This window comes from Telmatherina bonti (genome assembly GCF_933228915.1).
Source record: "Telmatherina bonti genome assembly, chromosome: 7".
NCBI lineage: Eukaryota > Metazoa > Chordata > Actinopteri > Atheriniformes > Telmatherinidae > Telmatherina > Telmatherina bonti.
This window is the reverse complement of record NC_136625.1, coordinates 18,862,123-18,887,692: the sequence shown is the minus strand read 5'-3', so window position 1 is coordinate 18,887,692 and position 25,570 is coordinate 18,862,123. Positions and strand designations below refer to the sequence as shown.

Sequence of the window (25,570 nt, the reverse complement as noted above, 5' to 3'; positions counted from 1 at the left end):
GTTGTGGACTGTTCTTGTTTGTTTTTTAGTTCACCCAGCACCCACTGCTTTCTGTGCAGGAAAGTTTGTCAAATCAAACCCACCGCTTTCATTCATTAGAAGCCAATATGTTTTGTCTAAAGTTGGTCTTTGGTTAGGAGGGGAAAACAGTGCAGGTGGACCTGAACATCTGATCCTCTCCCCATGTCCACCAGAGCTACCTAATCCTTTTTGTTCCAACCCAAGAGTCAACCGAACCCACTGTAACAGAAAACCAGTGACGCAAAACAGGACATTAAACACTTCTTACACTTATTTATTGATGGAGCTTGAAAACAAAAACACTCAGATCAACTTTTTTAAGTCTGTGTGGTGAAAGCCCTGATGTGAGTCCAAGGACAAAGCTTGTGTTTAACTGAAGTGTACTTCAGAAGCAGATGTTCACTGTGCATATAAAGAAAGAAAGTAGGACCGTGTATTAGGAGGAATAGCTGCAATTATATCATTCCAGCAATTTGTCTGGGCAATTTTTGGAGGGTTTGTTTGAAAATCAAATACAATGAATGCAAGAACTTACTCAAGTGTACTTTTCTTAATCTGGCATGGTTATATCTGTGTGATTTGTAGTTAATACATAGCTCCTGAGCCGCATCATTTAAACCCTTAAAATCCTCCATTTTTCACTTAAAACTTATGTATAAAAGATGGGTTTTTGGACCAGTTATTTCACTGGACTACTTTGACTGGACCCCTGCTAATGCAACAGGTCTGCATGTGTTGCATCATCTTCTGCTACTGGAGTGCAGAATGACTTCAAAGAGAAAATGTTTTTGGTGTATATTATCTCAAGAATAGTAGCTTTCCAATACTGTATAACATGTATACATACTTGGAACAGAGACTGAGTTAAATACGTATTTATTTGTCAGATCCCGCCCCCAGCATGTCTGGTACCAGTGGGTTAACAGATTACTGCGAGGTTATTTTCTAGATTAGTCCTGTTATCTAAGGGGGGTGGGGTGGATTGATAATCCATTGTAATGTCATTCAGAAAACAGAAATTTGTCACAAATTGCATAATGAGAATTTCTTTCCAAATGACATCATCCTGATTTAGTTTGTATTGAGGCGATTACGCCACATCCTCTTACTTATTTATGAAATAGAGCCCTACCTTGGCTGCAAATTTCATGAGCTTTCACTTGATGCACAATTCTGAGGCCAAATAGAGTAATCATGATAATCTGTGCAGAACCAAAAGGAAATCAAAGATATTTTTAAATAACTTTAATTCCACTGATCTTTTTTTTTCCAAGATTACAACTGTTCTTCTGTGGCCTCTGGATTTCCTTTTATTGGCCTCTTTTTCACTTCTGGAACAGGATTAGCTACTTTCACTTGAGTCCTTTTTTTTTTTTTTTTATTATTCATAAACATAACATTCACAAACTTACTACTAAACATGTTTTATATTTGACATAGCATTTAAAAAATAAATCTTCCATGTATTGTAACTAAATTCCTTTTTGACTTTCACTGATTTGAATAAAAACTAAGTAATTTTATTTGTTACAGAAGTCTGAAAATACTGGTTTCCGTTTTAGTTATTTCTTTATTCCTCCAGTGTTTTTCATGCTTTACTAATCTAATACAACCCTTGCTGGGCAGCCTGTCTCTCCCACAATAGAAGATGGGAAGAGGTCAGAGACTAGTGAGAGGGGAGCCTTTCACTTCTTACATAATAGTACTTTAACAACCTCTATATTCTCCTCTGTAGACAGCACAACAGACCTGCAGAGGAAATTAATATTTTAATCTCTCAGATGCACTCAAAGGACAGTCTGCGCTCTCACAGGGCAGCAGATAAATAAATCATGAACTGCAGGTTTGTGTGACAACAGAGTTGAGCAGGCAGTCACAACAACACAAGCCGGGAGGAAGTGCACAGCTCTCGTCTTGGCAGCAACTTTTAAATGGGATGCGAGTGACTGATGGTCTCAAAAGCATTAGTTCATGTCCAAATACTGCTCTGTACTGATGATGTATGTTAATAAATAATTGTTCAAATATTAACACTGGAGTGTGCAGAAAACTTGTTCATTCACAAAGTTTTAAAAAAAAAAAAAAAAAAAAAAAGTATTGCATGGATGCTTCTACTGAAACCACAAAATTAGGTCAGCCCTACTACATTACTGGGAGCACAATGCAGATGGCACTCTGAATGGATCCAGGCGCCACATTGTGGTCAGCTACTGTGTACTGCACGTTGTAACGGACACATAAACAAAGCTAGCAAACATTTTGCTCCTTTTCCCCTCCCAAGCAGAAAAAACAAAGTTCAGTCACAAAGTAAGTGAAAGACAAAAATTTATTCACAGAGGACAACCTTTAGAGAACAACATGAGCGATTTAAAATAGTTAAAAACCTAAAAAAAAAAATCCAATACTTCATCTGCTTTTCCACAACTCTCCAGTATCCAGATATATTTGTCAATGCACAGCACTGTTCCTGTGACAAGCACACTTTTCATACCCAGCTTTAAATCTCTTCTTTAACAACTCTCTTATATCCCAAAAAGGCGGGAAAACAAACAACTGCATCAGGAAGGAAACAAAAATGAACAAAAATGAAAAGGAATGCTTCACTGCTTCTGCAGACTTCACATCTGTTAAAATGTCAAGATCATCTGCTGTTGATCAAATTATTCTAAATAAACCTGTGGGTGCACATCAACCCGATGACGGTCCAAATATGCCCATCAGCTACAATCTCAGATGGGAAAAAGGTGACGTAGGTGGAAAAAAAAAACGAAAAAAAAAACCCCATTACCTTGAAAACCAAGTGTTTTCATCAAAGTGACTCCTGACTGAAAACTAGAAGTGTGTTAATGACAGCAGCGTATGGTAACACAGTATTCATAAAGAAAAAAAAAAACCAACAATATTTTTGCAAAGCAATGAAAACCTCAGGGCTGTATTATTATGCAGTAAAATCTATTGTATGATGTACAAACATATTACAATTGCCCACTGGGTAAATTGAAGACAATAAGCTTTTTGTTTGACAATAAAATGTATAATAATATCATAATAATATTAGTCTCTTCCCCTATTGTTTGTTTTTCAGTAACTTTAAAATGCCTCAGACACACTTCAATGTAAAAACTCGTTAGCATCACAGCACCTTTTACACCTGGCATTCACAAGCATCTTGAAACTGAAAAATGTCCTAATAATCCAGCCCAACCAACACCTAAAAAGGGCACTTAAGATAAATTAGAGCAATTTAAAAAGCAAATTTATAGCAGTTTAATGTGAATAGATAAAATAAATAAATTCAGAAGAGATAGGAAGCTATGGGGAAGGCAGCACTAAAAGAGCAAAGTACAAGTATTTAACCTAACAATGTGCTTCCATCTTTAAAAGATTTTCTATCCCCATCCATGCAGTCCAGGTATATTCCTGCGCTGTTATACCAACATGGTTACAGACACGACTAAAAATCCACATGAACCTGAAAAGGGGTTGTTTTTTTCTACGTCATCCTGGGCCAAAACATTACTTTTTATATTCTCAGAAAAATTTTCATTAAAAACACTGTTAGCTGACCTGTTTTAAAACACTGCAAACGGACAAAAGCTCAGGGTCGGATTCATGGTAATGCCAGGTTTGGTAAGGGTCTGTGATGCCAATATGTTCATGTTAGCTCCATTATCTGCCGTTTCACTCTATATATTTTTCATAATATCAAAAAGAAATACAAAAGTCTAACTTTCCTTGCCTCCCAACCCCCCAAGAAGAACTTTTACACATTATTTTTCTGGTCCTACATACACATATAAAAAAAGACCAGTTTTACCCTTTTAAATTTTCCCAAATGAAATATCTCATACCAAACTAAGCTGACAACTGTCAGCTGACGCTGGGGGGGGGGGGGGGGGGGGGGGGAGTACATCCCATTCGCTCTGTTCTGTGGTATGTTGTTCGTGCTTCAGATACTGAAGTCATGCTTGTCCTGTAGACTGAGGCTGAGAAGGAAAGAGGAAGTGGTGGGGGTCCAAAGTCTCTTTAAGAAAATCCTCTGGCACTCTCCTTCCCAACTATACTCCTGAGTTAGATCCATGCATAGTGGTAGCAATGATGATTAGTGTGTCAGTGACCACAGAAGCAGCTTGGCCTGACACCCACACACAGTCCTTTGCTGTAGAATAGTTAGTTCATTGTTGACTGTCTCACACAGCCTTCTAGTAGTTGAGGAGACGCTCCCTTTCTGTGCCAGCGTTGCGCTTGTTAGCAGCAAACACTTTTGCCTTGTTCACTGACGGACCTACAGAAAGATTCAAAGTGTATTACAATGATTGTATTTGACATGTAACTTAATCTTGGATTTATTTTTCTTTAATCTGTAAAATCACCAACCTATATAACTTAGTAAAACAGGAAGGAAGATGAGGCCATGTGTCGCTCCCAGCAGCACGATGGCCAAGTACATCCTAAAGTAGAAAACCTGGAAGATCTGCGACTTGGAAAGTGCCAAGATTAAGATACCTCCAAACTTTGTTAATGTGATTCCACTGAATACCTGTGAAAACATGATCAATAATAATGTGATAAAAAAAACAAAAAAAACAAAAGGTGCTAAAATCTTTCCTTCAATTATGTGATGTAAGTAACAATGCCCCCCTGCTATTTTTTCATTCAAACACTAAAATAAACACTGCAATCATCCTAAAATTACTTCATTGACCTAAATCTTGAACTTATTTTCACAGCCTTCTGTTGTGGATTTAATAATGAGTTAAGTGGAACTCACAGAGCTGCCCATGTGAGCCAGGGCCTCCTCGGCCCGCTCCACTCGGTTCCTCTTCACGCTGATGGAAAAAGCTCGCACGATATGACTGCAGAATTCTACTGAAATACCACAGCTCTGCAACAGAGGACAGGAAGCACATCAGGTCAGGAACCTGATAATTTAGCTGATGTCTGCCTTTTCTCTCATACTGAATATTTTATAGGTGTAAAAATGGGAATAATACGTTAACCTTTAGTTTCTTTTAGGTGAAAAAAAGGGAAAACAAAAAAAAAAAGCAGGATAACATGACTGCAGCTACTGACATTGTAAGAGCAAAGTCCCTCAAACAAGCAGACAAACTCAGGACTACACAAAACTTATATGTAACAGAAAACAGACAAGTAGTTAAAGTCTATAAAAAAATGTTTCACTTATTTCAGAACCTCTTAAATATTTAACAAGTTTAGGTTTCTGGAACTAACTAGGTAAATAAATACAGTATTACTGCCCAGTGGGAGCTTAAAGAATATGAAAAAGAAATCCACCTCTTACATAGAAAAGCAATTTATTGTTTCCATTTCCACTTATAGACAAAACCTCTGTGACGGCATTTTATCATCTAAAACTGTCAATGAGCATTTGCCAGGACTTGTTCAGAGGCTGACCAGATGCAGCCCAGATTATAATTAATCATGTGGCCAGATTAATCTCCAGGTAAGAGGGGAGGAAAAACACTAAAACTGTTGATTTCATCATGTTGTATTGCTAGTTTGCAACTCGTGCCTTTTTTTTTTTTGTCTTTTTTTCTTTTGATAAAACAGGATCAAATGAAGCAATACCGTGGTATTCTCCAACCACAGCAATTTGTTTTCTTGTTGCATCGTCTTAAATACCAACTACAGCATAAAAAAAAAGACCAAAAAGAAACTTTTACTTTGATTCACAATTCATTTTGGACTCAGGTTTTGTGTTGTTTCTTACCATGACCAGGTTCACAAGGGATACTGCGTTGAGGCTGATGTCCCAAAGATACATAACGCCAAACATGTTGACCAAGATCATGGCGATTGTAATGCTGACCAGCACTGCTGACCACAGCTCAAAGCCCAACAACACCATTGTCACCACAAAGATGGCCCCCAGAGACAGACAGAGGTTCAGAGCTGTGTCATAAGCAATGGTGAGGTACTGCTCGTAAAACACATAGAAGACACTGGAAAAGAGGAAAATGTATATTAAGGAACAGGATGTAGTCAATCTTTACCAAATGCAACAGGCTTTTATTCCAGGTTTTCAGTTAGAAAAGCCAAACACCAACGTTTAACAGCCATATTTTGAATCCAAAAATGACTTCCCTGGTGACTTGTACCTTAAAATCGATAGTTGTATAGAGGGATGCACTGATACTAATACTAGTATTGGTACTGACTCAATACTCCTACTTGGTATTAATAAAAGTGTACCGATATCACAGCCGATACCACACTAGTCAAGCTAGCGCAGATTTGTTTGATGACATGCTGCAGACATGTTTTAAAAGAAATAAATGCCTTGAATGTTAAAACGTGACATTTTTAGTTTCACTAAAACAGTGATCCTCACTGTTAATTCAACAAGAGCCGCACTCAATATACTAAGACAACAGGAGAGTTGCCACCCCCCAAAAAAGGTGTTCTCATGCTACGTATCCTGCTACATTGCCAAATCAGTAACATTCAGCTTTTTTAGCAAGAAATCGTGATCCTAAACATTACACAGAGTAATGGCATGTCCTATGTAACAGTATATGGTGAAAATACAATAATGCCTCCGGATTGTGGGTGTTTCTTTTTCAATATTTATATATACGGAGCTACCGACGGAGCAGCTCTTTGGCTGAGTTTGGTGCAGCTGAAATTAGCCAAAACTGGTAACTCTGACAGGGTCAGTTAGGGCCGTAACGACAGCAAAGTTTTAGCAAGCAGCCTGCAGCTCTTGTTTGTGGAGAGAAATGCACCGTTGAGGATCATTAGGACTTGCTTAGATAGCATTTTCAGAAAGCCACTGCCTGCTTCACAAGCCATATGTCACAATAATGTTCACATCAACATATTTGGTATCGGCAAATATCGCTATCGACAGATATTCAAATTTCAGATATTGGCATCGGATCGGAACTCCCAAAAAGTGGATCGGTGCATCCCTAATTGTATATTGGTGTCAAACTTTTACAATATATAGGATGCCATCCATCCATCCATCTTCTGCCGCTTATCCGGGGTCGGGTCGCAGGGGCAGCAGCCTAAGCAGGGAAGCCCAGACTTCCCTCTCCCCAGCCACATTTGCCAACTCTGCGGGGGGGATCCCGAGGCGTTCCCAGGTCAGCCGAGAGATATAATCCCTCCAGCGTGTCATGGGTCTTCCCCGGGGTCTCCTCACAGAGGGACGTGCCTGGAACACTTCACCAGGGAGGCGTCCAGGAGGCATCCTGACCAGATGCCCGAGCCACCTCAACTGGTTCCTCTCGATGCGAAGGAGCAGCGGCTCTATTCTGAGCCCCTCCCGGATGACCGAGCTCCTCACCCTATCTCTAAGTGAGAGCCCGGCCACCCTGCGGAGGAAACTCATTTCAGCCGCCTATATACGAGATCTCGTTCTTTCGGTCACGACCCACAGCTCATGACCATAGGTGAGGGTAGGAACGTAGATCGACTGGTAAATCGAGAGCTTCGCCTTCTGGCTCAGCTCCTTCTTCACCACGACAGTCCGGCGCAGAGCCCGCATTACTGCAGACGCCGCACCGATCCATCTGTCGATCTCGCGCTCCATCCTTCCCTCACTCGTGAACAAGACCCCGAGATATTTTAACTCCTCCACTTGAGGCAGGACCTGACTCCCGACCCGGAGAGGGCAATCCACCCTATTCCGGCTGAGGACCATGGTCTCAGATTTTGAGGTGCTGATTCTCATCCCAGCCGCTTCACACTCAGCCCTCACAACACGTTTGGGCCTGCCAGCTCTGACCGGCTTCCTCCCCCACCACCTGAGCCAACTCACCACCAGGTGGTGATCAGTTGACAGCTCCGCCCCCCTCTTCACCCGAGTGTCCAAGGCATGTGGCCGCAGGTCCGACGATACGACTACAAAGTCGATCATCGAACTGCGGCCCAGGGAATCCTGATGCCAGGTGTACATATGGACACTCTTATGTTGGAACATGGTGTTCATTATGGACAATCCATGACGAGCACAGAAGTCCAACAACAAAACACCATTTGGGTTCAGAGGGGGGGGACCATGCCTCCCAATCACTCCCCTCCAGGTCTCACTGTCATTGCCCACGTGAGCATTGAAGTCCCCCAGCAGAACAATGGAGTCCCCAGAAGGAGCACCCTCCAGCACTCCCTCCAAGGACTCCAGAAAGGGTGGGTACTCTGAACTGCTGTTCGGTGCATAAGCACAGACAACAGTCAGGACCCGTCTCCCCACCCGGAGGCGGAGGGAAACTACCCTTTCATCCACCGGGGTAAACCCCAACGTGCAGGCACCAAGCTGGGGGCTGATGAGAATGCCCACACCTGCTCGGCACCTCTCACCATGAGCAACTCCAGAGTGGAAGAAGGTCCAGCCCCTCTCGAGGGTACTGGTTCCAGAGCCCAAGCCATGCGTCGAGGTGAGTCCAACTATATCTAGTCGGAATCGCTCAACCTCGCGCACAAGCTCAGGCTCCTTCCCCACCAGAGAGGTGACGTTCCACGTCCCTAGAGCCAGCTTCTGCAGCCGGGGATCGGACCGCCAGGGTCCCCGCCCCTTGCTGCCGCCCAGCTCACATTGCACCCGACCCCTACGGCTCCTCCCACAGATGGTGAGCCCACGGGAGGTGGGGCCCATGTAACCCTTTCGGGCTGAGCCCGACCGGGCCCCATGGGCGAAGGCCCGGCCACCAGACGCTCGCTCTCGTACCCCACCTCCAGGCCTGGCTCCAGAGGGGGGTCCCGGTAACCCGCGTCCGGGCAAGGGAACATTCATGCCCAGGTTGGTCGTCATCATAGGGGTCTATGAGCCGTGCTTGGTCTGGTCCCTCCCCTAGACACCTGTTTGCCATGGGTGACCCTACCAGGGGCATAAAGCCCCCGACAACATAGCTGCTAGGATCTTCGGGGCGCACAAACCCCTCCACCACGATAAGGTGATGGCTCAGGGAGAGGTATATATATATATATATATATATATATATATATATATATATATATATAGGATGCAAAGAGAGGAATACTGATGCAGTAGTTTAGATCAAACATTAGCTGTGTTGCCATTTATGATGTTATCTTTGCTGTGCTCTTATCTGCGACCTACTTTTTCCCTACTGATATCTCTGAACCTTCAGTACAAAACAAGCAAAACATCAGTTAGAGCTGCTAAAGTCAAAAAGTACCACTGAAATGGAAAACAAGCCCATGAACTGTCACTCTAGTGTTATTCGTGTTACTACACAGTTATGTTTTTAAATATATTAAATTGGGTGAAAGCATTACTCACCTGTATGCAAAAACCTTGTGGTCCATAGACTGGCTGATATTGTGAGCCAGAATTCGTGCCATTTTCAAAGCATCTATAAAGTCTGGAGACTCCTTTAGGATGGTGTGGTAAGTCATGAAGTACGTGGCTCCAACGCCTGTGTTTTTGGGATATAGGTCGACTGCTGAAGCATAAGCTGCATGGCCGCTAGAGGAGAATAAATGTAATGTGAAAGGGATAAAAAGCAGGGGAACATTACCAATCAGACCTATTACACAATGAAGGGATTCCTTTAAACACACAGGATGTGAGTATGCAATATGCCTTTAATGAAAATCTCAAAAGAAGAGGGTATTACCCTTTACCACACTTGGGGTTGGGATTGTCTGATAGGAACATGGGCAGAAAGTGCATGAATTCCTCTCCAACAGGCCTCTGCTTGCCACTGGGAGTCAAAGGTCGGCAGGATACACAGGATGAGTTCACCACTGGAAAACAGAATCAGGAAATTCACCAATCTACTCACTAGCATGTAAGATAAATTTACATTTTCCCTCACAGAGACAAATAAATAAGTAAATGAAAAAAAAAACCAAACATTTAATTTAAAAAGTCTTTGCATAGCAAAGCAACATGGAATTTTGTTTCTTACGTGAAACTTCAATGTGCATGAATGCTAACTTGTATCACAACAAATACGACTGCGATACAGTGTTTATAGCCATACACTTAACCATATCTACGATTAAATTATTTTCATGTGCAATTTTTGCAGGAATTTGCCAAATAACTGCTGTTGAGCATAAAGTCTTTCATAAATTAAGAACTGAAAGTAAGAACTAGTTAAATGGTTGGTTTATGGGGATGGTACATCAGTGCTAGTTTGTGATGAGCGATCAGTGAAGTGAAAGCATGAAAATTTACCAGAAGCATTGCAGAAGGTGCCCGTGGAATTGTAGTACCGACAGCAGGTTGACTGAGGCTTTATCCAGTCAAAGTAGTCGTCCAGCCAGGAGGACGGTGTGTAGGCAATGGTTGTGCTAAGAGAAAATATTGAAACTGAACTGATCATCAAATGACACAATAATATTAAATACCTTTATCATTTTATAATAGCTGTTTCATGTGAAGTTTTTGTTATGTGGGATGCCACATAGCAGGTTTTCTAGTTCTTTTTTTCCTCTTTTTTTTTTTTTTTTTTTTTTTTTTTTTTTTTTTTTTTTTAAATCGCTGACTTACTAGTTGCTGATAAGGGAGGCAGCATAGACCTGCTGAACAAGGGAGTTGTTGTTACAGCCCACCCCTCCACACACTGCATTCTGGCCTTCTGGGCTACTGTAGTTAAGACCATCTTCTACCACAAAGTACACAGGAGCGCCAGTGTGAAGATACTCGCTCAGATTCTTGAAGTAGTCGAGAACATACGAGTCCTATGTGCAGAGACAAACACAAGAGTATAAACTGTACAAGTTGTCTGAAAACCTCCTATTTATCACTTCCCATGCAGTTTATTTATATTCTTAGCAAATGATATTAGATATATTCCAGGTATCACTTCACTTTAGAACATTTCAGAAATGACCACGCAAAAAAAAAAAGTTTTTATAGAGACCATTAAACTCACATCAGGCATAGATAACTTCTGGTCCAATCCAATTTCCACTTTATTTACCACCGCAATGCTGAAGGACAGGATGCCTACAAACACTGCCACCTGGTAAGCAGAATACAATCATCACATGCACACCAAAACACACACAGGCAAAACATATTGTATTTGATTTAGTCTGAAACAAGTCAACCAACAGATGTACGCGGCTGCCAAAGTGTGACTGAAGTACTTACGACGATTGGTCGCACCCACTCTTTGAGGATGAATGGTGCATAGATTTTCTTGAAAAATCGGAAAAGGAAGCCATGTGTTTTGGCTTCCTGACTCTCTGGCAGCTTCACGCAGCAGCAGATGTCGAGTCGATTCCCCTTTAAAACCCAACAGAAAGCAAAATTTGAGAAGTGTATTTGCTGAACAGCTGCGGAGGCTTTGGCTTACAGTCTGCAAACTGGAGATCAACCAGAGAAGAAGCAGTTAAACTATGCACAGTGATTCATTGGCTTATAACGTGCAGGTGTTGATCTGAACAGAAATCCACTTCTGGTAACCCTCACAGCTGGTGAACACCAGCCTTGAGGTGACCGTAGTGAATCGGCAATATACAAACAAAGCTGAGTTGAACTGAATTGAAACTTCAGTGGACAACAGAACAGGGCAAACAGTTACAGATTATCTTTTAAATGTCAAATCATATAAAAATGTATTATTTTCACTAATTGTTTAAGTACAAATTGACTATTTCTTTTAACGAATTACCCAAAAAAAACAAATCAGAGAGTTTTGGAGCTAAGGGTTTTGAGCTGCGTCATAGCTTGACAAACATCATCAGAGGAACTAAAGAACGGGTATAAATACAGAAAAAGGTACAGGAAAACTAGTCAACAAATAAGTCAGTTGCCAATGAGACACAGCTGCAGCAGATTTCAGAAGATACAGAAAAAATCAAAAGCATAGTGGCTGCGGTCCTAAAATGACATCTAGGGGGAAGTGTTAGTTACATAATTCATATCTGAAAAACAGATGGGCAAGTGTTCAGATTTGGCACCGGGGTTATCGGTGGAAATCAGATTCTCTGACAGCTTAAAGAGCAGGATGCGGCATAATGCCGACCTCCATTTATCATGTCCACGACAAACAGCTCTCTGTGAGTTTTTGGGACAAACTGAACAAGTTTGGTAAAACATATTTTCTTCAAATTAGACGAAACTGTTTTGTGCGAGTCAAGCGGGGACTACCAGAGATAACGTACGGTGCTGATTGTGAAGCACTGAGTGTGATTCGTCAAACGTTATTCTTCATAAGAGTAAACACTCTGTTCAACTTAACGAGTTGTCATTTCCTTTCACATGATTTGATCTTTAAGTGATACTGCACAGGGATGTGCTTAGTTTCTGTTTTATGCTTTGGAAGTACTCGCAGATGTCACCATTTCCTTCAGGCTCACCTCCTGTCTTCTGGCATCCAGGCCAAGCAAGCTGACAAAGCAACTGATCTGCAACAGGAAATCAATAAAAACAGCCAAGCCAGCAAACAGAGAGAAAGTCCTCACTGCAGGCATGTTCGACAAGGCACCTGGAAAGAGAAAAAGAACAAGTTGATTTGTTTTTGGCTTACCAGGACACTTTTAGCCTTGTCAATCACAAAGTGAATACTTTTTCCATGCAAAATGTTCATCTCAGAGTTTAATCAGCACAGTGCAAGTATGTAAATTATAACTCATCAAAATTACCCAGGAAGAAGGCCACTGTCTCAGAGAAGGAGGAGAGAAACATGCTGGGGGCTACGTCTCCAAGAATGCGACCGATCTGCTGGTGAAGTTCTTCCTGTGGCATCCGCTCATCCCTCTGTTTAGGAATGCAAAAGAATACCAGTTACGCTGGTTACTGTCAGAGGGGAACAAGATTTATCAACTTGATATTCAAGTCTCATCTCACATCGATCTCAAGACTTCAGTAAATCAATTATTTACGCATATAATGTGTTTGAAAACTAAACTATATGATAAACCAGTGAGGAAGTAATGACGTTGAATGGACTGGTGCCAGAGAATTTACCTGGTATGTCTGTACTATTATGAAGATGTTATCGACTCCAACAGCCAGCACCAGGAAGGGTATGACCTCGATGACGATTAATGTGAGCGGGATACCAGCATAGCTGAAAATCCCCAGTGAAGCGGAAACAGAGCTCAGCACAATCAGGATACCTGCTATACCCAGGGAAATCTTAGAGTCCACCTGTACAGAAAAACAAAAGACCAAACGGGATCAATTATCTGTTTCTTTCCATGCTTAAGTAAAAGATGGCTGTGACTCGTATTGTCCTGACTTTTGGATCAAAATATCTTTGACAGGCTACGTAGTGTAATGTAGAAACTATATAAGATGTTCATTTACTTAAACAAGATAATGAGGAAGAAAAAAAAACAAACAAACAAAAAAAAAAAAAACAACGCAAAGACACACTTAACAAAAAGGTTGTCTGAGTCAGAGTTTCCATTGGTTACCATGAGCCTTCTGAAGCTGTGGATGTGACCCAGAGCCAGGGATATGTAGATGAACATGATGGCATAACTGATCACTATGGTGCTGATGTCACTGTTGCTCTCTCTGTCGATTTCATCTTCAACACTCCTCTCTGCGCTGAAGGCAATGGTCAGGTTGGGGTTTTTGTAGTCCTTCATAAACTTAATGAATCTAAAATACACACACACACAATGTGGTTGACACACAAATTTGACATTTGAGCTGAGACTTCTGCTGAGGCTTTGTGTTGACTGGTCATTGTCTCACTCTTTTTCCCATGCAAGCACTTTGCCCATTTTGACGGAGTCGTTCAGGTAGTTGTTGAGTGGAAAGGTGATGACGAGAGCTGTGGCGTTGTTGTAGTTTGTTTCTGTAATGTAAAAAAAAATATATATAAATTTGAAAATACATATTTTAATTGTAAAAGTAATCCACCGCCTAAATTTCCTCAAACCTTAACCATTTTAAATATGCTCATTGTGTTGACTGCTGCATACATATAGCACGGACAAACCTGATTTTTCCCTGGTATATATACTACTTTTTTTTTTTTTTTTAAATGGTAAAATAAATTAACTTAATTTTAAACCAACAAACTTAGTATCATATAGTTTAATTTATTTCATATTGTATATTCTTAAAAAAAAAAAAAAAATTATAAAGATATATATGTATATGTATATATATATATATATATATATGTAGAGTGTATGAACTAATAAGTGACATATTGGAGGGTATGTATGTGTTTGGAATATAGTAACTGTAGATATGCTTCTTAAAATAAATAATTTCTCTTTTAAAATTTAGATTTTCATCCATTAGGAAATAAAGTAAGACATATTTGTTAATGGCCTCTTTGCTTTTTCCATAGCCGTTTAGACCAGAAAAACTTGAAAAACAAATACAACTTTTCAAGCTGACTAGAAACTCTGATGTGTCCAATGACACATTTGCTAAACTTTTGTGGGCGGTGCCTGATAGTCTGACCAGAGGTACCAACCAATCAGAGCAGGCCAAACCATTGGGAGGTGGAACTATAACTTTTTTTTTCCTTCCAGGAAATGTGTGCAATGCAGAGACTAGTCATTCCTACAGAAACGTCATTGAAACTTAGGATACATCATTGAGCATTGTGCTGACATAACTGCACAAATATAAAATTGTTTAAGTACATATCTTGAAGAGTTCCTTGTTTTCAAAAAAATACATGTAATGCCAAAATAATCCCAAGTGTATTAGTGCAGCTCTTTTAATTAGCAAATAGTTGTATTGTTACAGTCTGAACATGTCCCTTTCATTACATCAATAAAGGAGTTTATAGAGAAACTGTAAAGTAGTTATATGCCTGTTGTAATATATATATTAATACTTTTTCCTCATTTCTCTTCCCAAACAACCGACCAATAATAGGTCAAATTTCAGGTAGTTTTGCACAAATGATTTTGAGACATAAATCACATCATTTAGAAAAAAAAAACCAAAGAAACCCCCCCAAATATTATTCTCAGATTCACGGTTAGTAGAGACAGTGTGTTCCTAACAGATAAACACACTCACCATCATAACCCCCAAGTGCCAGCCAGGGGAAGACTGGGCCACCAAAAGTGCCTAAACAGGGATCATGCAGGAGAGTGGTGTCGTTGAGGGATGCTGGTGCACTGTGGGAGGAAAAGACAAGCCGGGTTAAAAGCATTGCAAATCACAATGACAACAAAGTGCATTTGGCCATTTTCAGTCTCTGTAAATTCCCCCGAGGGGTGACAATGTCATCTCATCTAACCTTAACCTGCTATAGTTAAAAAGATGAAAAACATTAAAGAGATAATGAAAACATGTGAGTGCAATATTTTGAACTTTTTCCTACAAGCCTTTAATAAATGTAGGTGCCTACAACACAAAGAAACATCTGTTTCTCGAAGTTTTGATAATTTTATTATATGGATTGGGTTTTTTAGACTACAATAGCAGTGTCTGGAGAAGAGAGACAAGTTCAAAAGAAAAGGCCAAGAAACATCATAATTAAATAACTAAAATTCACCAGCTTTTGAAATATCACCTGACACAGTAGAGGAAGTGGCTGTGAAAGTCAGCGTATGTGAAAAACTCATCTCCAATCCAGTGATCCAGCACAGCATGACTGTTCTGGAAGTAGTTGAGAACACTGAAGATGGTGCAGTTGTTATTATATGGCGCCATTGGAGCCAGACAGATGTCCTTCAACGTGATCTTTTGACCTTCATATGTGGCGGTAAGTTTTTCGATCTCTAGCTGCAGATCAAGCACCTGGTTGTTTGAGATTTAAAAAAAAAAAAATTCTTTAAGCTACAGTTTCAAAAACACAGTTGCATTACATGTGCATTTTATAAAATAGTAAAAGTACAACAAAACACAACAAGGCTAGCAAAACTAAATATTGTCTGAAATTAACTTTCTGGCTGACAAACCTCGTGCAGGACGTCTTTACCCAAGATAGCTCCGAATGGCACATCTGACCCACCATAATACGGAGAGTAAATGAATTTGTCTGTAAGTGGAGTGGTTAAAATGAGCTGGGCAGTTCTGAAGAAGGGTCCAAAATGGCTGTCGAAGTAGTTCTTTTCTTGTCGAGCCTGGCTTGTGGGAGATGACCACAAGTCGACAGGGTCCGTGGTAATGCGCATATAGACCAGCCCCCCTGAGGAAGCCACCACCACTATCAGACTTCCCAGAATGACCAGAAATGGATGTCGCACACAGAAGGAGCCCCAGAAGCTGAAGAACGTCCGTAGAGAATTCTCAAAGCGTTCACCCAGCGTTTCAAAGCATGTTGCGTTTACTGGGGAATGAAATGGAAGACAATTTGGGTGACGAAGCAAGAACAGAAAAATTTCATTACTTTTCATAGAAACAGTTGAGTTACTGGTAAGTCATGCACAGCTGTACCTTGGTCAGGATTATCATTGTTCAGAGACAAGGGGTTATTGCTGTCCAAAATTGGGCCATATTCTGACAGAATAGTCCTTTTCCTGCAAACACAGATATTGTGATTTACAAAAAAAGAAACAAAAGCTCAGGACAAAATTATATTTTAAGAATCAGTAGATAATGTGCTATGTGATGCAGATCCTAGTGGTATATCTTACAAGCAAAAAGGCCCAATACCTGTAACACCAAGCTCCCAGTAAAGCTCCAATAAAGATTAGCAAGAAGGCCACATAAGAAATCCACATGATGACAGCCATGGCGTCCATTCCGAGGATGGTCCAGGGAGGTGAGAGAGGAGGAGGAACTGGTTTGGGGCCACAGGCCTGTGCGCAGTCTTGACAGGAACAGGGGCCTGAACCGTCCTCTAGGCCTTCTGTGCAGGCATATGTCTTGTTGTTCATGGGAGTGTAACCAGATACCGGCACATCTACAGTAAAGATGGCATACAACACAGAATGATGAATTAACCACAGTGAAAAAAATGCTCCACAGACTGTTACAGAAGCAAAATATATATATAAATTACCAGAAAATATTGGGTTGATAGGAAAGGGAGCCTGTCCATTGTCCGTACTGAACATGTACTGGATCCAGTTAGTTGCATTGCAGTCACTTGCATCTCTGCCACACAGAATTGATAAAGCCTTCACATTGCTGGAGGGAGCCTGCACATCCTTACAGGCATTGTACATAGCTGGGAGAGAGCACATGAAGAGAAAGAGTGAAAGAGATCCAGATCTCAATTGATTTTTATCTGGTTAAATAAAAGTTGAACAAAACCAAAAAAAAAAAAAAAAAAGTTGTTGTTGAAAAGCATTTTTTTTAAAAAGTTGTCTAAAAACTGAACAGCTATGACCCTCAGTAAGAAACAGGATTACCCAACTGAAGGCATGCCTTCATGTTTAGTTAGGGAACTATCAGAGTTTACTCAGCAAATTTCTAAAGCAAGCTGTGTGTGTGTGTGTGTGTGTGTGTGTGTGTGTGTGTGTGTGTGTGTGTGTGTGTGTGTGTGTGTGTGTAAGTCTCAATGCTTTTTTCACAAGAAAATGAAGAAAAACATGGCTTTACGTTGAAATCGAGTCGTGGTGACAAACTCACCGTTCACAAAGGTTTTTCCAATATAGTACTGCACCTCCACTACATTGGAGTCATTGAACTTGGTGGCGTTCATGAACTGACTCTGGTGAGGACTACATGTCAGCTCACAGAAGAGGTTCATCAGATTGAAGAAACAAGCAGGACACCTGCACACAGATGTAGCGAGTGTCAAAACCAGAATTGTAAAAGGGGAGGCATCTTTGCAGAGAAAACACAATAAAGCCAGGTAAGTTTTAAAGGTAGAAAAAAAACTGGGGCAATAACAGATGTGGACGAATAAACCGATCCACAAAGATAAGAAGATTTGCCAGCCTTAGCAAATTGTACTAATTTGCTGAGTTAGGCCACCTCAAAACCATAATACAAAATAAAGTGTTGCAAGTTAAAACTTAACCTACAGTCATGTGAAAAAGAAAGCACAACTAGGGTTGAATCCAGGCTTTTAAAAACAAAAATGACATATTCCACCATGTCGTGTGATTTACTGATATTCGGCTTATACCACCAGTTTTCTACAAGCAGAGGTTTGGACATATTTTCAGTGTTAGAATGTATTTTTCCATGTGTCAGCTGCATTTTTTTTAAAATCACAAATAAAACGACTTGCACCATACATGTCAGGACCTTGTCAGAAACGAAGTGTTAAACATGATTGAAGTTTAATCGTTATCTATTCTGCCTCAAACCCCAGCAGTCTACTTCTATTTAAAAGAAAAAAGATGATTAAAGAGAGATTATAGTCTCGACAGTGTCTCATTTCTCTCTTTTTTATTGACAGAATCATCCTTTCTCTGTCTGGAGAACTCATCTGGAAAGATATCTGTATTGATCTTAAAAAACCAACAGTTGATGCTCATCAATCCTGGAAGTGCTTTGTATGCAATTTCTAAACAGTTTACGTCCGTCGTTCTGCAATAAGAGAGTCCTGTTCACAAGTGAAAAACATTCTCCCAGTGGACATCATGATAAGTTACTCCAACTTTAGATCTCTGTATGCTCAGAAAAAAAAACTACCAAAAAAAAAAAAAAAAACAACCGCAGGAACACTAGTCTGAGTTAGCGTGTTAATATTCAAGTTCAGGATTTTTTTTTTATTAGAAAAAGAATGAACAAGTATGGATTGTTTGGAAGGGTCGTGCTTCAAGGAGAAAGTTTCCTTTCTCTCATAGGAACATGGTAGTACGGCTTAGGTTGGGAAAGTTTCATTTAAACACTCCACAAACTTCTGGGACAGTTTACTTTGAACGGACAAAACAATTGTGGATGTATTTGGCCATAAAAATGCAGAAGCCACTCATGCCATCTGTTAAACATGCTGGTGGGAGTAATTATTTGGATTGCTTTACAGTCACACGACTTGTAGTTGTTGAGTTGAGCCTGAACTCTATTGTACACCAACGTATTCTAGAGCTACATGTAAGAATCTGTATGGCAGCTAAAGCTTGTCTGAAGCTGGGCCATGCAGATAGAAAGTTACCAAAAAAAAAAAAAAAAAAAAAAAAAAACCCACCACCAAACCTTTAACACAATAATAATGTTTTTTTTCCAAACAAAAAATGAGAAATCTTGAATATCAAATGTTATTTTTCCCTTATCTGTGTTGGTTATTGTTTATTTTTAAACCCAGTGAGGACAAGATATTTTTTTCTTATGTCACAAAGGGTAAAACATTAGAAGTGAAAGAGGGTGTGCTTTCTTTATCACATGACCGCTTTGACATATTTGTCTTCAGGAAGTTCAGAAAAGGACTGATTACACCCTTCCCAATATGTCATGTGCTTCACCAGCTAATGTTATAACAGAACTGCATACCGAGACAGGAACTGAAGGGGTAGCTGGAGACTCCCTTTAAGAGTGCGTAGCTGGTCAACATTGCAGCAGAGATTTCGGCTCCCGTAGTCATACCCCGGGCAAAGTTCCTGAATATAATTGGCAAAAAAAAATGTACGATTATGTTCAGATTTTCTTTCCGCCGTGAAAAATAATGCCCATGTTACAGAAGATGTCAGCAAGAAAAAGAGAAAATGAAGGTACCGTAAGAAGCGGATAGCCCTCAGACTGTAGAGGGAGCGGTGGCCCAGTGTAGTTGCAGTTGTACTTTTTCCCAGGTACCTTTACAGAATCTCCACACTCACCATACCACACGCAGTGCTGGGCCTCAACCTGCCAGCAAGACAATGAAAACACAGTGATTATTTGTCCAGCGTACGTGTACATGGTTGCAAAATACAAATCTTCTGCCGAGTTTGGATTATCAAATCAGATCCAACACACAGGAACAAGACTATTTTACTTTTGTACCAGCTGATCATGATTTGCTGCTTTAAAAGAGGACATCTGGTACAGTCAGAAAGTGAGAAATGGATGCAGTATCCATGTTTTGGTCCACATAACCTCAATGTTTAGAGCAACTTTTCTCAAGACAAAGATTTCCACCTGCTTTTCTTCATACTATTGAAACTTTTAAATATCAGCTGTGCAACATAGTTTGTTTCTTCTTAGGCCTAAGCAGCACGAGCAAACAAGACAGAGACACAAATATTTCATATCTAGCACACGTTCAAAAAAAAAATTCATCTGGCTTTTGAATTCCACTTTGTCAGTCTACATATTCATTGAAGGGCTTAACTATTCTTAAACGGCTTTTTATGTCAATAAAGCAAGAAGGTTGCTGGTTCGACCCTCGGCTGGGAGATGTTCGAACGGTGGCTTTTCTGTGTGGAGTTTGCATGTTCTACCTGCGTATGCATGGGTTCTATCCAGGTACTTCAGCTTCATCCGACCGTCCAAAGACATGCATGTTATGTTAATTGGTATCTGTAAATTGTCCCTTGTCCCTAGGAGTGAGTGTGAGTGTGGTTGTTTGTTTTTCTGTTGTCCTTGTGATGGACAGGCAACCTGTTGAAAGTTGTACCCTGCTTCTTGCCCAATGATTGCTGGGATAGGCTCCAGTTACCCCACAACCCTTAACTGGACTAAGCAGTTAAAATGATGGAAAGATGAATGTCCATAAAGAAGCTTGTTTTAGGTGAACATTAAGAAACACATTGAGTTTCTATGAGGACAACAAAGAATAGGATAGGATTGAAAAATTGTAATAACAATGGTAGATCTTTGACATCACAAAGTTCCTCCTTTATAATTCCAAAGCATCTAATCATGTCTCATTTCCTGTGTTTCTAGCATCATGCTTTGCAAGTCTGAAAATATCATTTTCAGTTCTGCAAAACTGTCTTCTAAATCAAGCATTTAAAGAATAAGCTATGGAAACCTTGGGTATAATTCATGTCAGAACAGAAGTTCATCAATTTGTTGAAATGTTGTCCCTTGAAGACATGCAAACAACAATAAAGCTTTTCAAATTGATGAGAATATTAAGACTAACTGCTTATTCAGCATCTGTCCTCATCACGTGTTTTTTTAGAGGGAGGGTAACTTGGGGAAGTTGATTTACTTACTTCACAAGACTCAGATGTCTCAGATGACAAAGCTTTACTCTTTGCCTTTGTTGAGTTCATGGGCAGAATATAGAGGTCATCATTTCGGCAGATGGTGATTAACGACATACAGAATTGCAGTAAGATAAACTGTGGAAGTATTTTGCAGAGATTTTTTTTTTACCTAGACTTACGATCACAACCTTGCAGTGGCCTTTAAACAGAAATTCCACCTCTAACCTAATACAAAAATCAAGCTCACTCACAAGTTTCTGTCTGCAAACCCGCAGCTGTATTCAAAGAATCAGTATTTTTTACCAATTCCAACATTCTTGTTTTGTTTTATTTAAACTGAGATAGTGATAGTGTATCTGAGGAAAATGTAATGATTAATCACATTTCAGGTGTTTTAGCGAGGTTTCAAAGCAGTTCTGTGAATTGCTGTGGACTGACCTAATTGCATCATGTAAAAGGAGTGCAAACAATGCAAGGACAGGAATTGAGAGGCCAGTGGCCTCTGACCTGATCAAGTCAATAATCAAAGCAAATGCGTGGAACAGGGATCACTCTGACTTTGCTTTTTAGTCTGACTTGCTAAGTAACTCTCCATCATTTACAGCTTCAAATCAAATCTAAAACTCAAATATCAGGATTTTTTGCTTCACACTTTCAAAATAGAGTTCTTTGTTAAAAAAAACAAAACAATTTGTTTTCAAATAAATTAAAATAATCCGTTACAATTTATTTACTTTTATTTTTTTAATTGATCTTGGGTATTATAGCAGGAGAAGGATGGTCTGGATACTGTGATGTTTTTTCCTAATTGAAATCAAGAAAAAAAGTTTTCTACATTTTTTTGTTTTTAGTCTACAAAATTCAGCAGTATCAAGGAATCATGAGAATCACAATTTAAATCGAATCGGCACCCAAAAAAAGAATTGCAATTGAATCGAATCAGTACAAAAACAAATCGTCACAGCCTTGGGGCTTCATATATACGGTTCATTATTACTTTATCCACTTTAGCTTGTATTCTTATCCTACTTATGCTTAACAACTTTGCAATGTTACAAAGTTGGGAAGCAGCAGGTTACATATAAACAAGATTATAGTTAATAAATTATCATTATTAATAATAACAGATTTGACTTGAAAATGTGTAATTACAGGAGCACTTTGTATTACTTGATATCTTTATCATACTCTTGGATCATTATACATTAAATGGCTTTGAACTTATGTGCCTCAAAGAACAAACATGCAACCTGTTGAAAACACACACACACACACACACACACACACACACACACACACACACACACACACACACACACACACACACTAGTCACCTGAGATTCGTGGAAAGATTAGATTAGTTTTGACCAACAATGACCACTGAATACATAAACACTTTCAGTTTACATTAAAAGTTGATTAGGTGTTGAGCTGACTTTCTGTACCATGATCCGTTAAAGCAGTCCGGTATTTAATGTATCGTTTCAAAAACCTCATCCATAATCCATGGAATGAATTGCGTTTCTCCTATAAATCTTGCCACAACGCAAACTGGGTCATTTCATAACCTAATTTAACTCTAATTGCAGATTTAGCTGAACTTAAACTTTATTCACTTAGCTAAACTGTGGTGCTGGGGTACAAGACACGTTTAGCAAGGCTACATTTATGTATACAAGTTCGTTTTTCTCAGATGATAAGAAACCGGTTTCGACGTGGCTTCGAGTGTGAACACACAACCTGTATCACTACGAGTCTCCTGAAAAGGTTTAATGTTAGCATCTTTTTCCTTCACTATTATTAACGTAGCAAGCTTATTCAGTAGCGTTTACACGAGCTACATTAAGCGAATCACTGGCTAAGGCTGTCTTAAATCTATATTTGGAATAAAGCTACACGACTAAAGTGATTTGCAGCTAGTTCCGATACTCATCACAGATAAACACAACAATAGCAACCGTAGCTGGAGCTGAGTCATGTAATAGTCACGAGACGTAAGATACACTTACCCATCGAATAAATCCCCCTGAAAGACATATTATTAACAATAGTGCAGATACACTGCGCGTCCATGCGAAAGGTCCCATGACTCTTTCTGGGCAGATCGAGTCGCAATGACAGATCAGCTCAGGTAAAGTTTCGCATATCTTCTTGATGATTCTTCTTCTAAGTATTTGCTTTTGGGCGGAGTGAAGCTGTGCTTTTTTTTTGTCTCAGTGCTGCCACCCCGCGATACCATACACACACTACAGCTAACAGCAGAGCCCAGTGGAGACTGGATCTTTTTGCTTGTTTGTTTGTTTGTTTCAACCAATGAGCTGCTAAAAGCAGAACGTAAAAGAAAATCGTCTCAATTTAGTTTGAGATACTGGAGATTTGATTACATTATGTAAAATGTGGTGGGTGTTTTCTTTCAGACTGGTGACAGGAAACGGATCAAAAAATAAAATGTCCTTTACCAAAAACTTGATGATCTACAAAGTACAAAAAAAAAAGCTTATTTAAACACTTTTTTTTTTTTTTTTTTTTTTTTTTTTACAAATCGGAAATAAAAATTGTAATAAATAACTTGTCATTAAAATAAAACCGTTAACAATAAGTACTCTAGAACCACCATAATGGCGGTGACCTTTTCTAAAAACTCTTTATTGAAAGGTTTTGCATTTAAACCTTGTTTTAGGTTTGATCAATAACTTCATTTAAAAAAGAAAAAAAAGGAAGCAATATCAAAAACAACCTTGTTGTTTGACACAACCTTGTTGTTTTTGATAAAAACATTTGTTGATAATAAATCAACAAAATGAAGGCGTGCTCTCATCTTAATGCAATATTCAGATTTTTGGAAGACAAAAACAAAGGGCTTAATATGAATTATCTTCGCGACGTTTCACGATGATATATGTTGTTATAAAAGTAAACAAATCAACTTCTAACCATATATTAAGTTAATATCCTATAAGTGTGGTTTTTGCAGTGCATAGTTTTATAACTGATAGTCCAAATTATTAGCTAAATAATTTGATGTTCCCAGTCGGATAGGATAGTGATTACTCCTAGCAAACTTTAAGTAAAGTCTATTGTATTCAAATAAGGATTGTCCAGAGACCACAATGATTCAGTCAATCAGCTCCAGAGTCCAATAGCAGATACCAACTCTCAAGGTTTATAGAACAATGTTTTTATCTCAGGGAGAGGAACAAGCCCCATTCCCTCTTGTAGATATGTTTCTGTCTTATGTAGTTTGTCATCTGCTCATTCAAACACGGTTTATAGACTTTTATACATTTTCATACTGAAGAAATTGCTTTCTATTCCTATGGGTTTTAAAACTTCTTTTAAAAACTTCCCCCACATAATCTCAGCTGCATCTAAAAATCTTCACTCCTCTTTTTCACATCTGCCCGTGTTGAGTTTTTGGCTGTGAAAGTGTGTGGTGTTGACAAATTTTAGATTTAAATAGTTTGATTGCAGTGTAGAAGACAAGTTTATGCTTTACTGAATTACAGTTAGTTTTGTGAAATTCTTCACAGCAGCTGCTGATAATTCCAGGACAAACAAGCAGATAAGGTGAAACAAACAAGGCCTGTCTGAGTGTAGCAAATTAATAATTGTAATCGATTATTTCCTCATGCTCATTTTAAAGAAGTAACTTTTGCTGTTCTTTTTTCCCCTCTTTTGTGGTTTTACTTATTAATGTATTGTAGTGTTCCCTTCAAGCTGATTTAGCTATTTTGCCAGAATCTTACCAAACCTTTCAATGAAACCCTGGAATAAATTACTATATTCACAAGCAAACCAAGTCTAAGTCTATTTAGAAAATTTGTTCAATTTGTGTACTTGCTGCATGAATATCGCACCTTTCCCCTATTCATGCAGAAGTTCCAGATGCAATTCTGTACATGCTAGGTTATGCTACATCCTAATAATTCTGATAATTGATCAGTTATCTGAGTCAGCTTGAAATGCTCGAGGTAAAATTAGCCGTATAAGCAAACGAATGTACTATCTGAGAGAAATAACATATTTTAAGATGAGGATATAATTTGTCCTGTTCTAAAAATATACTTTCAACAGTTTACTAAGCTCAAATATACAAATAGTCTTTGGGTCATGTCACCCCATTTTGTCATATTTCACCCCAAAATGTAGAACCCAAAACTCATATTGCTACTATCATGTGTCTAACCTCACACATGATAGAAACCGTCTACTTCACACTGCTTGGTGATGGGGATTATCTGTGCTTGCAGCTCAGTTGTACCACAATTCTTCCTGGTCAGCAAGGTACCGAACACAGCGCATATATTCATTTACATATTCTAGTCTGCTGATTAAAAAACATTTGTCCATTTAATTTAATCACATAGTTTCTGGATCTTTTCGGGTTTAGAAACTTCCCACCTGAACTCCACTACCAGCAGTTCATTAACATAATCAAGTTATATGAATATTTGACTAGTGTAATTTTTCACTTGTTCATTCTGTGCACACATCACATGCGCTTGTAGGGCCCAATCAAGTCACCAAGTGTCTTTTAGCAATCTACATGGGCAAATCTTGGTGCCATAAGCAGACAACATCACTTTGGCTGCAGGTTTCACTCTGCTGATGAAATCATTTCATGGCATTGTTCTTTTTTTTTTTCCAA

General features: G+C 39.3%; 1 protein-coding gene across 1 annotated transcript; it reads right to left on the bottom strand.

The window, feature by feature from the left end:
• Positions 1-2,362: 2,362 nt before the first annotated feature.
• npc1 (Niemann-Pick disease, type C1) lies at positions 2,363-23,028 on the bottom strand. Its single transcript, XM_079243452.1, has 25 exons — positions 22,932-23,028; positions 19,505-19,633; positions 19,283-19,389; positions 17,471-17,616; positions 16,899-17,066; positions 16,550-16,799; positions 16,331-16,413; positions 15,853-16,223; positions 15,465-15,691; positions 14,966-15,066; positions 13,673-13,775; positions 13,387-13,576; positions 12,935-13,117; positions 12,610-12,724; positions 12,325-12,452; positions 11,114-11,248; positions 10,893-10,982; positions 10,508-10,698; positions 10,193-10,308; positions 9,627-9,756; positions 9,290-9,475; positions 5,753-5,984; positions 4,793-4,906; positions 4,399-4,561; positions 2,363-4,306 (listed from the first exon to the last, which is right to left on the bottom strand). The coding sequence occupies exons 1-25, from the start codon at positions 23,007-23,009 to the stop codon at positions 4,224-4,226; spliced, it is 3,819 nt and encodes a 1,272-aa protein (XP_079099578.1). The 5' UTR covers positions 23,010-23,028; the 3' UTR covers positions 2,363-4,223.
• Positions 23,029-25,570: the final 2,542 nt, after the last annotated feature.

Excerpts from the sequence above, each read along its gene's own strand:
- npc1 (XM_079243452.1), bottom strand. The coding sequence starts at position 23,009 with ATGGGACCTTTCGCATGGACGCGCAGTGTATCTGCACTATTGTTAATA. Across the intron at positions 16,414-16,549 it reads CTGGGAGCTTGGTGTTACAG|GAAAAGGACTATTCTGTCAG; the intron begins GTATTGGGCCTT and ends CTGTGTTTGCAG. Across the intron at positions 4,307-4,398 it reads TGTTTTACTAAGTTATATAG|GTCCGTCAGTGAACAAGGCA; the intron begins GTTGGTGATTTT and ends ATCTTTCTGTAG.